This window comes from Scyliorhinus torazame, chromosome 14, assembly GCF_047496885.1.
Source record: "Scyliorhinus torazame isolate Kashiwa2021f chromosome 14, sScyTor2.1, whole genome shotgun sequence".
Classification (NCBI taxonomy): Eukaryota; Metazoa; Chordata; class Chondrichthyes; order Carcharhiniformes; family Scyliorhinidae; genus Scyliorhinus; species Scyliorhinus torazame.
Window position 1 is genome coordinate 83,507,094 of NC_092720.1, and position 15,971 is coordinate 83,523,064.

General features: G+C 42.1%; 1 protein-coding gene across 4 annotated transcripts in view; it reads left to right on the top strand.

The window, feature by feature from the left end:
- Positions 1 to 13,009, top strand: part of zbbx (zinc finger, B-box domain containing) — a 177,556-nt gene extending 164,547 nt beyond the window's left edge. For all 4 annotated transcript variants that reach the window (XM_072474438.1, XM_072474441.1, XM_072474440.1 and 1 more), the window contains one exon: positions 6,230 to 13,009. In XM_072474438.1, the coding sequence (XP_072330539.1) occupies positions 6,230 to 6,347 (118 nt within the window). In that variant the 3' untranslated portion in view covers positions 6,348 to 13,009. The remainder of the gene's footprint in view (positions 1 to 6,229) is intronic.
- Positions 13,010 to 15,971: the final 2,962 nt, after the last annotated feature.

Sequence of the window (15,971 nt, forward strand, 5' to 3'; positions counted from 1 at the left end):
TGGAGTTTTATGACGGCAAAATCGGCGCCGAACCCTCACCGATCCAGCTCCTACGACATAAACACCTGGAGAATGGCCGTGCCCGTGGCAGCGCATGCGCAGGGCAACGACCTGCACCGGTCGCGCCGTAAAACATGCCGCTGGCCATGTGTGGACCCGACCTGCTAAATAATGCCCCCTGGCCACCCCCCACCAGTCCCCCCAGCCCTCGAGGAAGCTCCCCCCCCCCGGCCAGCGCATGGCTCCCGCCCAGCAGCCGCCACACTGGGTTCCCAACCGCTGAGACCAACATGTGTCCCCCGCAGTTGGTAACTCGGCCCATCGGGGAGGGCCTTCAGATTATGCGTGAAAGGTGTTCCAACGGTGTCACAATGGCGCCATTTCAGAGGGGGTGGAGGATGCAAAACCAGCATCAAACCGGTGCCGCCCCCAATTTTGGCATCAGAATGGTTTCTCCACCCAATCACCGATTATGAAATCGGCGTTGGGGAACGGTAAATCCGCCTCATATCTTTTTTCTCTCTGAAGCAGAAACATAGAAAATAGGGGCAGGAGTAGGTTTGAGCTTGCTCCTCCATTCAATATCATGGCTGATCCTCTTACTCAACGCCGCATTGCTGTTCTCTCTACATACCCCTAGATGCCTTTCGAGTTGAGAAATGTATCGATTGCCTTATATATATATTCAATGACTTGGCCTACCCTGTATCCTGAGACTGGGACCTTTGCTTTAGACCCCTCAGCTAGAGGAAACAACATTCCTTCATGCAATTGGTCCAGCCCTGTCAGAATTTATATGTTTCAATTAGATCCCCTGTCATTCTCCTAAATTCCAGTGAATATAGGCCCAGTTGCCCCAATCTCTCCACCCCAGGAATCAGTCTGGTGAACTTTTGCTGCACTGCCTCTATGGCAAGTATATCATTTCTCAGATAAGGAGACCAAAACTTCACACAATACTCCAGGTGTGGTCTCACCAAGGTCTTGTGCAGCTGCAGTAAGACATTCTTGTTCTGTACTCAAGTCCTCTTGCAATGAAGGCCAACATACCATTTGTCTTCCTATCTGCTTGCTTTACCTGCATGGTTGCTTCAGTGACTGGTGTACAAGGACACGCAGGTCCCTTTGGACATCAACATTTCCCAATCTATCATAATTTAAATAATACTCTGTCATTCTGTTTTTCTGTCTGAAGTGGATTAATTCACATTTATCTATGTTATACATGTTTTACTGCATTTGACATATATTTGCCCACTCACTGAATTTGTCTTAATCAACTTGAAGCCTCTTAACCTCCTCCTCACCACTCACATTCCCACCAAATTTCATGTCATCAGCAAACTTGGAAATATTGGTTCCCTCATCCAAATCATTGATGTATATCGTGGATAGCTGGGGCCAAACCTTGATCCCTGCAGGACCCTGCTAGACACCGCCTGCCCCTTGTTTTCTGTCTACTAACCAATTCTCAATCCATGTCAATATATTACCCCCAATCCCATGTGCTTTAAATTCTATCCTCTTTTGTGGAGCTTGATCAAAAGCTTTCTGAAAATCCAAATGCACCAAATCTACTGCTTCACCCTTATCTATTCTACTAGTTACAGCCTCAAAAAACTCCAGGTTTGTCAAATTTTCCCTTCATAAATTCATGTTGACTTTGTCTAATCCCATTGATATCCTGTTACCACATTCTTTACATTACACTCTAGCATTTTCCCTCCGACTGCTGTTCGGCTAACCAGTCTGTAATTCCTGTTTTCTCCCTCCCTTTTTTAAATAGAGGGATTATATTTGCCAATCTCCAGTCTGCCAGGACTATTGAAGAATCTACAGAATTTTGGAAGATGACAAACAATGTAACCACTATTTCCATGGACACCTGGGATATAGATTATCAGGCCCTGGGGATTTATCAGCTTTCAGTCCCATTAATTTCTCCAGCACCTTTCATTCCTTTAATTTCCTTTATTTCCTCCTTCTCACTAGACCCTTGGTTCCCTAGCATTTCTGGGAAGTTAGAACATAAGAACTAGGAACAGGAGTAGGCCACCTGGCTCCTTGAGCCTGCTCCGCCATTCACTGAGATCATGGCTGATCTTTGTGGACTCAGCTCCACTCTCCGGCCCGTATACCATATCCCCGAATCCCTTTATTCTTTAGAAAGGTATCTATCTTTTTCTTAAAAACGTTTAAAGAAGGAGCCTCAACTGCTTCACTGGGCAAGGAATTCCAGAGATTCACAACCCTTTGGATGAAGAAGTTCCTCCTAAACTCGGTCCTAAATCTACTTCTCCTTATTTTGAGGCTATGCCCCCTAGTTCTGCTTTCCCCGACCAGTGGAAACAACCTGCCCGCATCTATCCTATCTATTCCCTTCATAATTTTATATGTTTCAATAAGATCCCCCCGCATCCTTCTAAACTCCAGTGAGTACAGTCCCAGTCTACTCAACCTCTCGTCATAATCTAAACCCCTCAACTCTGGGATCAATCTAGTGAATCTCCTCTGCACTACCTCCAGTGCCAATGTGTCCTTTCTCAGGTAAGGAGAACAAAACTGAACACAATACTCCAGATGTGGCCTCACCAACACCTTATACAATTGCAGCATAACCTCCCTAGTCTTGAACTCCATCCCTCTAGCAATGAAAGACAAAACTCGATTCGCCTTCTTAATCACCTGTTGCACCTGCACACCAACTTTTTGCGACTCGTGCACCAGCACACCCAGGTCCCTCTGCACAGCAGCATGTTTAAACATCTTACCGTTTAAATAATACTCCATTCTGCTGTTATTCCTCCCAAAATGGATAGCCTCACACTTGGCAATATTGAATTCCATTGCCAGACCCTAGCCCATTCGCCTAACCTATCCAAATCCTTCTGCAGACTTCCAGTATCCTCTGCACTTTTTGCTTTACCACTCATCTTATTGTCGTCTGCAAACTTTGACACATTGCACTTGGTCCCCAACTCCAAATCATCTATGTAAATTGTGAACAACTGCGGGCCCAACACTGATCCTTGAGGGACCCCACTAGTTACAGGTTGCCAACCAGAGAAACGCCCATTTATCCCCACTCTCTGCTTTCTGTTAGTTAACCAATCCTCTACCCATGCTACCACTTTACCCTCAATGCCATGCATCTTTAGTTTATGCAGCAACTTTTTGTGTGGCACTTTGTCAAAAGCTTTCTGGAAATCCAGATATACCACATCCATTGGCTCCCGTTATCGACTGCACTGGTAACGTCCTCAAAAAATTCTACCAAATTAGTCAGACACGACCTACCCTTTATGAACCCATGCTGCGTCTGCCCAATGGGACAATTTCCCTCCAGGTGCCCTGCTATTTCCTCCTTAATGATAGATTCCAGCATTTTACCTACAACCGAAGTTAAGCTTACCGACCTTTAATTACCCGCCTTCTGCCGACCTCCTTTTTTAAACAGTGGTGTCACATTTGCTACTTTCCAATCCTCTGGGACCACCCCAGAGTCTAGTGAATTTTGATAAATTATCACTAGTGCGTTTACAATTTCCCTAGCCATCTCTTTTAACACTCTGGGATGCATCCCATCAGGGCCAGGAGACTTGTCTACCTTTAGCCCCATTAGCTTGCCCAATACTGCCTCCTTAGTGATTACAATCATCTCAAGGTCCTCACCTATCATATCTTTATTTCCATCAGTCACTGGCATGTTATTTGTGTCTTCCACTGTGAAGACTGACCCAAAAAACCTGTTCAGCTCCTCAGCCATTTCCCCGTCTCCTATTATTAAATCTCCTTTCTCATCTTCCAAAGGACCAATATTTACCTTAGCCATTCTTCTTTGTCTTATATAATTGTAGAAGCTTTTACTATCTGCTTTTATGTTCTGAGCAAGTTTACTTTCATAGTCTACCTTACTCTTCTTTGTAGCTTTTTTAGTAGCTCTCTGTTGTCCCCTAAAGACTTCCCAGTCCTCTAGTCTCCCACTAATTTTTGCCACTTTGCATGTTTTTTCCTTCAATTTGATACTCTCCCTCACCTCCTTAGATATCCACAGTCCATTTTTCCCCTTTCTACCGTCTTTCTTTTTTGTCGGTATGAACCTTTTCTGAACATGTGAAAGTTGTTTGTGTATTCCTCTGTAAAGACAGAACTGGAGTAGTTAATTCATTGCTCTTCCATTTCCTTGTTCTCTGTTATAAATTCTCCCAAACCCAGTTTGTAAGGGACCTACATTTGTCTTCACTAATATTTTTCCTTTTACATCCATATATCTTTTACAGCCTGCATTTATGTTGTTTACAAGTTTACTGTAATACTCTATTTTTCCCCTCTTAATCAATCTCTTGGTCCTCCTTGGTCGAATTCGGAACTGCTCCCAATCCTCAGACTTGCTATATTTCCTAGCATTTCTTTACGACTCCGCTTTGGATCCAATACTATCCTTCATTTCTCTTGTTAGCCATGGTTGGGCCGCTTTTCTTGTTGTGTTTTAGTGCCAGAAAGGCATTATAACTGTTGCTTAAATATTAGCCATTGCCTATCCACCGTCATGTCTTTTAATAAAAGTTCTCAACTCCCACCTTATACCTTCATAATTTTGTTTCTTTAGATTTAGAACCTTAATATCATATCAGATTTCTCCACTTTTCATCCTAATGAGGAATTCTAAGCTCCGTGAAGCACCTCGGGGTGTTTTTCCACATTAATGGTGATGGTAGTTGAATGTTGTTACTGTTAGAGTTGCAGACTAAAGAGTAGGTTGATGCACTGAAGAATAATCCCCGGTGCTAATTTGGAACCCTTGAAGAAGCAATATATAAAACATGCCTAAGTAGGGCAATCCTTTAATTCATAGTAAAGGAAATTCATGGAAATCTTGATCAAACGTTTCTGATACAGGCTTTCTTCTGACTTTGTTTTATTCCCTAGTTATTATAGAATCCTTCTACATTGTATAAGAGCTGAGATTAATCACCACATGAATCAAATGCATAAATTAAAACAAAATACTGGGTGTGCTGAAAATTGCAAATAGAAACAGAAAAAGCTGAAAAACTTCAGCCAGTCAGGCAGCATCAGAAAGAGAGTCTCAGGGGGGATTTTCTGTGCCTCTTTGCATTGGCGGGATCAGCGACGGGAAGTAAAAATCCCACTGGAGGCCCAAATGTGATTTGTGCTGATATAAAGGTGCGACATGACTGTCTCTGTCAGTGACATAATGGAACCATCATGATCCCCATTACAATAAATGTACATCTAATTATCAGGCCCCTATGTCTGATAATCCCCCTCCCCCCCTTTGTCGGTACATAATCCAATGTGATGTGAATTACAACAGGTCTCCCAAAGCATGCACCTGGTAAGAAGAAGCCGCCAGACAAGTTCAGGTGGGTACATTGCTCAGGGGGACAGTGGGTCATGTTGGGCACTGTCCCTAGTGGGGGAGGGGGAGGCGTTGGGTTTGGGAGTTCTTGGTCTTCAGTTTTTAAAGGGCGCCATAACCTTTTTAAAAACTACATTTCTGGGGGAGCGGGCTCAATCAGAGCATACCCCACCAGTGTGACATCTCTTGGGACATGCCCCTTCACTCTTTTTTCATTAATAGCCGCCGTCCACACCAATTTTCCCGACCGCTGCACCATTTTGCCAAAACAATAGGAAAATTGCACCCACAGAGTTAATTCAAAACAAGAAGAGGCATATTGGACTTTAAACCTTAACTGGGTTCTCTCCACAGATGCTGCTCGACTGCTGTGTTTTCCCTGCGCTTTCAGTTTTCATCAGATACATGTTCATTTCTGTAAACAATAAAATAAGTACACTGGCTGGGATTTTCTGGCCCGTCTTGCCGGTGGGCTCTTTCGTTTCCTTGTTCTCTATTATAAATTCTCCCAAATCCAGACTGTAAGGGACCTACGTTTGTCTTCACCCACCTCAACCGCCCATGCATTCCCCAGCAGCTTAGCCGGCGAGCAATGCAAATAGCCATTGACTTTTGTGGGAAGGGAAATCCCGCTGCTGGGGGCCAGAAAATCATGACCATTGTTTTTGTGTATTACATGCAAATAATCCTAAATTATGTAGTAAATGCTTTTTGTGCTTTGAGGCTATTTATTTTGATTTCAGCTGGAACTTCTCAGCAATTGTGCCTACCAGTGAAGAAGTGGATGATTTCTGTTCTTTTCTCTAGAACAGTTATGTTTTACATGTCTGTCTCTATTTTTCCTAGGGATGCTGTTGGTTCTCAGTTTATGCTTGATTCTTTGATAGGAGCGGTTGATGAAGGTCAAACAGATGATGAGGCAGAGGAGGTGCAAGACAAACAAAATGTTCTGTTGTTATTCTGACAGTGTGTCAGAGATAAATATTAGATAAAATTTAACTGTTCCTCACCAAGCAATAAGTTCTGGAAAAACTCAATCAAATGGGATGTATTGCGTGATTTGTAATATTAAATATCAATACCTGTTGAAAAGAGCGTGATTTGATAATGATTCAGGGTTATGCACTTCGTAGAACAATCAATATTTTGTAAAATATGAATAAAAAACTACAAGTTCATTTGATGTATTTATTTAAAAATTTGAATAATCTGTAAATTTCTCCTGAACCCACCTTTAAATGTGTACATTTGGGATTATGATCTTGGTCTTTTTTATCGTTCTTGTGATGTGTGCACAAGTGGCTTTCATTTTCAATCCTTAATTGTCCTTGAGAAGGTGATGATGAACTTCCTCCTTGAATTGCTGCAGCCCATGATGTGTTCGAAGAAATTGTAAGAATCTGACCCACCACAGTGAAGGTACAACAGTATGGTTCCAAGTCAGGATGCTGTGTGACTTTGAGGGGAAATTTCAGATGGTGATGTCTCCATGCATTTCCTGCCCTTCTTTCCCAAGTGGTCGAGATTTCAGATTTAGAAAATGCTGTTGAAGGAGCCTAAGCAGGTCTCTGCCAGTGCAGCTCGTAGTTGCTACACAGACCTGTCGCTATGTGCCATTAGTGGGGAGTGAGGGTTTATTTTGCTGGATGCGGCAAGTGGGCTGCTTTGTCTTGGATGGAGCTTTTTGAGTGTTTTTGGAGCTGGATCTATCCAGGTATGTGGAGAGATTCCGTTCGACTCTTGATTTGCACTTGGTACATGGTGGATGAATTTTGGAGGTTAGGATGTGAGTTACTTGCCACAGAATCTAATTTGCTCTTGTAGCTACAGAATTTATGTGGCTGGTCAAATTACTCTTAGAATTTTAGCAGTGAGGAATTCCATGATGGTAATGCTGTTGAACGTCATGGGGAAATGCCACTTTGAAAGGGTGCCCTGATCTCTAAGTGAGCTTGAGGGTCCCCCACACCCTCCCTCCCCTGGACAATGCCACTCCCCACAGACATAGGCATTACACCCCCCTGCCAAGTGAGGATGCCCTACTATGGGATTTGTCATGTGAGAGTACCTTAAAGAAATGGGTGTTTATAAATGGGTGTGTATATAAATATCTGTAGTGAGAAATGGGTGTTTACTACTGCAGTGATGTCAGAGAGTCGGTGGAGCTGGGTTGTCTGTCAGCTTTTTACTTTTGTTTTTTGAGCAGGCTGCAGGGTGTGTTTTAGTTTCGTTTTCAGTGTTGGGGCTGAAGCCACACCAAGCAGGTGTACTGCTGTTCTCTCTGCCATCAAAAGACTATCTCTTGATCATTTGGTGAATTCAGAATTATAAATGTTCTCAGTAGTGAATGTAAGCCTAATGTGCTTCTGTTGAAAGGTGTTTTAAGTCTTATGGATGTTAAAAGGAAAGCTTAAAGGAATACTTAATGTTGTATTCTTTGGGGGTTGTATTTGAATTGATGGTTGCTAAGATGTTCACTGTATGTTTTAAAAAGGTTAACTTGAGTTCATAGAATAAACATTGTTTTGCTTTAAAAAAATATTTTTCAGTTTCTGCTGTACCACACCTGTAGAGTGGGTCGTGTGCTCCCCATACCACAATCTATTAAAGGTTGTGGGGTCAGGGTAACTCCATGATACACTTTGGGGTTCTCTAAACCCTGGCCCATAACAAATTGGGGGCTCGTCTGGGATAAAAGTCTTATATATTGGATTGGCTTTGTGAACTTAAAGACAGTGAGGGGTGAGCATATAGTGGGTGCTTTTCAGGTGTGGTGTTTTAGTTTAAGTAGGGAGTGTGTTGTGGACAATGGCTCTTTCAGAGGCTCTGAAGTTTTTGGGGGTGGAGACGGTCACACGCAGTACCTTACGGACAGAGACTAAAAGCAGTCTGTTAGATTTGGCAAAAACACTGCAGTTAACATTACCTGACAAAATGCGAAAAGATGAGGTAATTATGGCGGTGGCTAAGCATTTAAAGTTGCCTGAGATATAGTTTGATTCATTGGAAATGGCAAAAATTCAGTTACAAATTAAACAAATGGAACATGAGAAAGAATTAAAGCAGCTTGAATACGAAAGAGAGAGAAAGGAAAAAGAGAGAGAAGAAAGGAAAACAGAAAGAATAGCCCTAGTAGAACAAAAAGAAAGAGAAAGGGAGATACAGATCAGAGAAAAAGATAGAGAGAGTTTGAACTTCAGAAAATGGCCATGAAACATGACAGTCAGTTAAAATTGGCAGACGTAAAGGGAAATGTACAGTTGGATGATACGGATGAGGATAGCGTCAAAGTCAAAGGCTTGGTGGGGATCTATTTAAATATGTCCAATCAATCATTGCCAAGATTTGACGAGAAGGAGATGGAAGTCTTTTTCATTTAATTTGAGAAGGTGGCTAACCAAATTAAATGGCCACAGGACATGTGGGTATTACTGATTCAAACAAAGCTGATAGGTAGGGCTAGTGAAGTGTTTGCAATACTACGGGAGGAGGTATCTGGGTCGTATGAGGAGGTGAAAAAAATCCATCTTAGGTGCATATGAACTAGTGCCTGAAGTCTACAGACAAAGGTTTAAAAAATTCAATTCCTGATGTAGTGAGAATTCATGTGGAAGAGCAGAGGGTTAAAACTGCGAGATTAGCAGCAGATATGGCAGATGATTATGAATTAGTTCATAAATCAAAGCTTGGTTTCCGATATCAGTTTCTGCCTGTGAGGGAGAGAAACTGGGGACATGAGAAATACTCATGTGGTAAAGGTAAAGGTGATCTGATGGAAGATAATAAGGAGATTGTACCTCAGATTAAAAAAGAAATCCAGGAGGGTGGAAAAGAAATGAAAAGTTTCAAATGTTTTCACTGTAATAAACTAGGCCATGTAAAGTCACAGTGTTGGTGGTTGAAGAAAAGCATTGGGAAGGCTGATGTGGTAAAACAGGATAAGACAGTGGGGTTTGTTAAAGTGGTGAAGGAAAGCCCAAGTGAAGCGAAGTAGGTGCAAAAGATTGTACAGCCTGATCAAGAGGTGATTGATAAGAAGGTGCCAGATCTCTTAAAGAATTTACTTGTGTGGATAAAGTTTACTCATGTGTATCAGGAGGAGCAGGTAAAGAAGTCACAATTTTAAGAGATACCGGAACTAGTTAATCTTTAAAGGTAAGAGATGAGGAGTTATGTAGTTTGGGAAGAATATTGCCAGAAAAGGTGGTAATATGTGGTATTCAGTGTGAGAGGAGTAGTGTTCCATTATATAAGGTAAGGTTGGAAAGTCCAGTGAAGAGTGGTGAAGTGGTAGTAGGAGTAATAGAGAAACTATCTTGTCCAGGAATACAGTTTATCTTGGGTAATGATATAGCTGGATCGCAGGTGGGAGTGATGCCTACTGTGGTTGATAAGCCAGTGGAAAATCAGACAACTGAAGTGTTGAAGGAGGAATATCCTGGGTATTTTCCGGATTGTGTAGTAACAAGGTCACAAAGTCACAGGTTAGCAAGTGAAGATGAAATTGAAATGCAATTATCAGATCGATTTTTGATCAGATGGTCGAAAAAGAACAAGAACAGGAGGAGGATGAGGCGGAAATTTTTAGTTCAGGGAAATTGGCGGAGTTACAACAAAAAGATATAGAAATAAAACGGATGTATCAGAAAGCATACACGGAAGAGGAATCTGAGTGGATACCAGAGTGTTATTACCGTAAACGTGATGTCTTGATGAGAAAATGGAGATCTTTACATATGCAGGCGGATGAAAAGTGGGCAGATGTTCATCAAGTAGTATTGCCGGTAGGGTATAGAAAGGAGGTGTTGCAAGTTGCACATGAGGTACCAGTGGGAGGTCATTTGGGAATAAGGAAAACTCAAGCTAAAATCCAGAAACATTTTTATTGGCCTGGACTACATAAAGATGTAGTTAAATTTTGTCAATCATGTCACACATGTCAAGTGATAGGGAAATCTCAAGCAGTGATAAAACCAGCGCCCTTAATACCCATTCCAGCATTTGAGGAACCTTTTACAAGGGTCCTAATTGATTGCGTCGGACCGCTTCCTAAAACAAAAAGTCGGAATCAATATTCGTTTGACTATAATGGATGTGTCTACTAGGTTTCCAGAGGCCATTCCAGTACGTAACATTACAGCTAAAAAGATTGTGGAGGAGTTACTTAAATTCTTTACTAGATATGGACTACCCACAGAAATACAATTGGATCAAGGATCAAATTTTACCTCAAGGTTATGGATAGCTTAGGAATAAAACAATTTAAATCAACTGCATACTATCCAGAATCGCAGGGAGCGTTAGAAAGGTGGCATCAGACATTAAAGACAACGTTGAGGGCTTATTGTCACGATTATCCAGAGGATTGGGATAAAGGAATTCCATTCGCACTGTTTGCAATTAGTGATGCACCTAATGAGTCAACCAGATTTAGTCCTTTTGAACTAATTTTTGGTCATGAGGTAAGAGGACCACTGAAATTGATTAAGGAAAATTGATGAGTGAGAAATCGGAAATTACATTATTGGATTACATATTAAATTTCAGGGAACGATTAAATAGAGCAGGTGAATTGGCAAGACAACATTTAAAAGTTGCACAAAATGTGATGAAACGGGTAGTGGACAAGAAATCCAAAGTTCGTAGTTTTGCCAGTGGAGTTAAAGTTTTAGTATTGTTACCAGTGGTAGGTGAACCTTTAAAAGCAAGGTTTTGTGGACCTTATCAGACTGAAAGGAAATTAAGTGAGGTGAATTATGTGGTAAAAATACCAGATAGAAGGAAGACTCATTGAGTGTGTCATGTGAATATGTTTAAAAGATACTTTGAGAGTGAAGGAGAGAAAAAGGAGGTTTTAATAATTCTAACTCAAAGTGTCGAATCAAATCCAGATGACTGTGAATTTGACATACCTCAAATTAAATTGGAAATCGAGGATGTCCTTAAAAATTGGGATAAATTGTTGAGATACCTTCGAGAGGAAAAACAAACTGACCTGAAAGAGTTATTGATATCACATGGGCAAGTTTGTAGAGATAAATTGGGAAATGCTAAAATGGCTATACATGATGTAGATGTGGGAAGTACTGTTCCAATCAAACAACATCCATACAGACTGAACCCTTTAAAATTGGTACAGGTTAACAAAGAGATTGAGAGTATGTTTAACAATGGCATAATTGAAGTGGGGTGCAACCAATGGAGCTCACCCATAGTGATGGTACCAAAACCAGACGGTACCCAATGGTTGTGTGTGGACTATAGAAAGGTTAATGCAGTTACAAGAACGGACTCTTATCCTATCCCACATTTGGAGGATTGCATTGAGAAAGTGAGACAATCAGCTTTTATTTCCAAACTGGATTTACTTAAAGGTTACTGGCAGGTACCTTTATCCAAAAGGGCGAAGGAGATTTCAGCTTTTGTGACTCCAGATGGTATATACCAATTCAAAGTTATGCCATCTGGCATGAAAAACGCACCAGCCCCATTTCAACGGTTAACTAACAAAGTTGTTTCAGGACTACCCAATTGTGCGGTATACATCGACGATCTGGTAATTTTCAGCCAGACATGGAAAGAACATTTAAAACATCTGATGGGGTTATTTGATCAACTTCAGGAGGCGGGTTTGGTGATAAACCTAGCCAAAGGTGAATTTGGAAAAGCCCAAGTCACTTTCCTTGTGGAGTTTGCAATACCCTCGAGACAAAGGGAAATAATGCAATTTCTTGGCATGAGTGGATTTGATCGAACATTTATGCAAAGGTTTTGCAGCATGATTGCTCCACTGATCGACTTGCTGAAGAAACCTCGGAAATTCCAGTGGACAGCGGACTTTCAACAGGCATTTGACTGCCTGAAAGCTGTGATAACCAATGCTCATGTGTTGAAGAATTACAAGGGACTCTGATCAGATTGAACTAAAGTATCTGACTTTAAAGAGAAATGCCGAGGCATAGAGAAATGGACGGATTGTGCAGAGACCTTCTTGTTCAAAGAGACTGTCAATCAAGAAGGATTCCAGTTGGAGGAAAAAAAAATGGACTATATTATTATACCTGTTTGCGTGTGTTGTTTTTTTGAAACAAAATGTATATTTACTGTGTGCATTTCTTAAAGGATAGTGAAAAGGTGAAAAATGAAACCATCTTGAAGTTGATGGTTTTTTTTTCTTGGGGGGAGGTGTCATGTGAGAGTACCTTTAAGAAATGGGTGTTTACTGCTGTAGTGATGTCAGAGAGTGGGTGGAGCTGGGCTGTCTGTCAGCTTTTTACTTTCGTTTTTGAGCAGACTGCAGGGTGCGTTTTCGTTTCATTTTCAGTGTTGGAGCTGAAGCCAGACCAAGCAGGTGTACTGCTGTTCTCTCTGTCATCAAAAGACTATCTCTTGATCATTTGGTGAATTCAGAATTATAAATGTTCTCAGTAGTGAATGTGAACCTAATGTGCTTCTTTTGAAAGGTGTTTTAAGTCTTATGGATGTTAAAAGGATAGCTTAAAGGATTACTTAGTGTTGTATTCTTTGGGGGTTGTATTTGAATTGATGGTTGCTAAGATGTTCACTGTATGTTTTAAAAAGTTTAACTTGAGTTCATAGAATAAACATTGTTTTGCTTTTAAAAAATACTTTTCCATTTCTACTGTAGAGTGGGCCGTGTGCTTCCCATACCGCAGTCTATTAAAAGTTGTGGGTCAGGGAACTCATGATACAAAGAACAAAGAAATGTACAGCACAGGAACAGGCCCTTCGGCACTCCAAGCCCGTGCCGACCATGCTGCCCGACTAAACTCTAATCTTCTACACTTCCTGAGTCCTTATCCCTCTATTCCCATCCTATTCATGTATTTGTCAAGATGCCCCTTTGGGGTTCTATAATCCCTGGCCCATAACAGATTGCTGAGCGCTCCTACACTTCCACTTTCGGGCCACCCCCTTTCAGAACGCCCCCTTCATTGCCCAACCTTTAAGAGGCCCCTTCATATCCCCCTTCAACCCCTCCACCCACCTTTCATGTGCATGGCCTCTCCTCAGGCCCCGACACTTGGCAGTGCCAACCTGGCACTCAGGCACTGCCGGCCTGGCACCCAGAAAGTGCCACGGGCACCTCGCAATGCCAACCTGGAACTGCCAGGGTCCCCGGGTGCCTTGCCCTGTCCTCGACCACCTGGGAGGGGCTCCAATGGCCTTCACAACTGGTTTCTGCTTGTGGAGACCAGTACTAATTGGTCTCATTGAGTCCTTACCGGTACGGATGTTGACTCACAGGTGCCGTATGAATGCGGCTCATTTAAATATCATTATCAGATCTCTCCTGGTGCAGCACATTGGCAGATCGCGCCCAACATTTTGACTCAATGATGAAGGGTCATCATCAATGCAAATTTTTCCAGATTCCCATTGAGTTCAGTTTTGGTCAGAGTCTTTGATGCTGCATTTAGTCAAATGCTGCCTTGATGTCAAAAGCTGTCATTCTCACCTCACCTGTGGAATTCAACTCTTTTGTCCATGTGTGCAGCAAGGCTGTAATGAAGTCAGGAACTGAGATAGCCAAACTGAGTTACTGGCACTTCTGATAACATTGTTAATGACACCTTTCTGCTGATTGAGAATAGACTGATGGGGCAATAATTGATCAGATTGGATTTGTCCTCCTGTTAATAGAAAGAAAATATATGGACACCTTTCCATTTTGTTGGGTCAATGTCAATGTTGTAGCTGTACTGGACTAACTGTTAGAGGACTGTTGTCAAAGCCCATGGTCTTTGCTAGATCTAGTGCCTTCAGCTCTTGATATCATGTGTTGCAAAACAAATTGGCCGAAGACTGGAATCTGTGAGGGTGGATCATCCACTTTACAGTTCTGGCTGAAGATGTTTCCAAATGCTTCATCCGTGTCTTTTGTACAGATGTACTGGCTCTGCTATCATTGTAGTTGGGGATATTTGTTGCGCTTCCTCATTCTGTTAGTTGTTTAATTGTCAACCATCATTCATGACTGGATGTGGTGGGGACTACAGAGCTTTGATCTGCTATGTTGACTATGGGATTGCTTCACTCTTTGTATTGTATGCTGCTTCTACTACATAGTGTGCAGGTAGTCCTGTGTTGTAGCTTCACAAGGTTGACACTTCATTTTTAAAATATGCCTGGTATGTTTTTTTTACACTCCTGTTCTTCTACGCTCCTGTGTTAACCAGGGTTGGTCCTCTGGTCTGATGGCAATGGCCGAGTGAGGAATATTTCAGGCCATGAGGATATAGTTCTGAGGCTGCTGATGGGCCACAGCGCCTCATGATGTCCAGTTTTGAACTGCTAGATCTGATCTGCGTCAATCCCATTCAGGATGCTGGTTGTTCAACACAACACAATCAGAGTTCCCATAGCGTGAAGATTGGCTTTGTCTCCAGAAGGCCTGGTGACGGTCACTCTTGACAACATTGTCATGGACAGATGTGTCCACAACAGGTTGTTTGGTAAGGACGGGGTCAAGTAGGTTTTTTCCATCTTGTTGGTTCCTTCATTGCCTGCTTCAGGCCTAGACTTACCCGAAAGACATGCTGTTAGGTGAATTGGACATTCTGAATCCTCCCTCTGTACGAGAACAGGCGCCGTAGTGTGGCGACTGGGGAATTTTCACAGTAACTTTATTGCAGTGTTAATGTAAGCCTACTTGTGACACTAATAAAGATTATGTATTAATACTATTTAGACTTACAGATATGCCCTTCAACACTTAGCCAGCTTGGTGAATGGAGATGCCACCAAGTCACATTAGACATTGGAGTGTCACACATCCAGAGTATATTCTGTGCCATTGCTACCCTCACTGGTTCTTCCAAATAGTGTTCAATATGGATGAGTACTGATTCATCAGCTGAGGGAAGGCAGAAGGTAGTAATGAGTATGAGCTTTCCTTGCCAGTGTTTGATCTGATGCCATGAGACCTTATTGGGTACAGAGATATTGTTGAGGACTTCCTAGGAAAATGCCCTCTTCACTGCATATCACTGTGCCTCCATCTCTGGTGGGTCTGTCCTGACAGTGGGACAGGGCATGCCCAGGTATGCTGATGGAACAGTCTGGGACATTGGGTATGATTCAGTAAGTATGACAATGCCAGGTTGTTGCTTGACTAGTCTGTGCATCAGTTCCCCTATTTTCCCAACTTGTCCTCACATTATTGAGGAGGACTTTGCAAAGTTAACTGGGCAGGGTTTGCCTTTGTTGTTTCCAGTACCAAGGTTGATTCCTGTGATCACTTGTTTTATTCTTATCACTATTGCTCATTATCATGTACTTCATGAAATGAAAATCGGTTATTGTCACAAGTAGGCTTCAAATGAAGTTACTGTGAAAAGCCCTTAGTCGCCACATTCCGGCGCCTGTTCGGGGAGGCTGGTACGGGAATTGCACCGTGCTGCTGGCCTGCCTTGGTCTGCTTTCAAAGCCAGCGATTTAGCCCAGTGTGCTAAACCAGCCCACTCTTCTCAAGTCTTCTTCCTTAAAAGTGCATTGAGAATGCACTTTTGCAGGGCCAGACAAATCTGTTTAACTTTAGTTTTAACAGTCTGGTTGAATATCATTG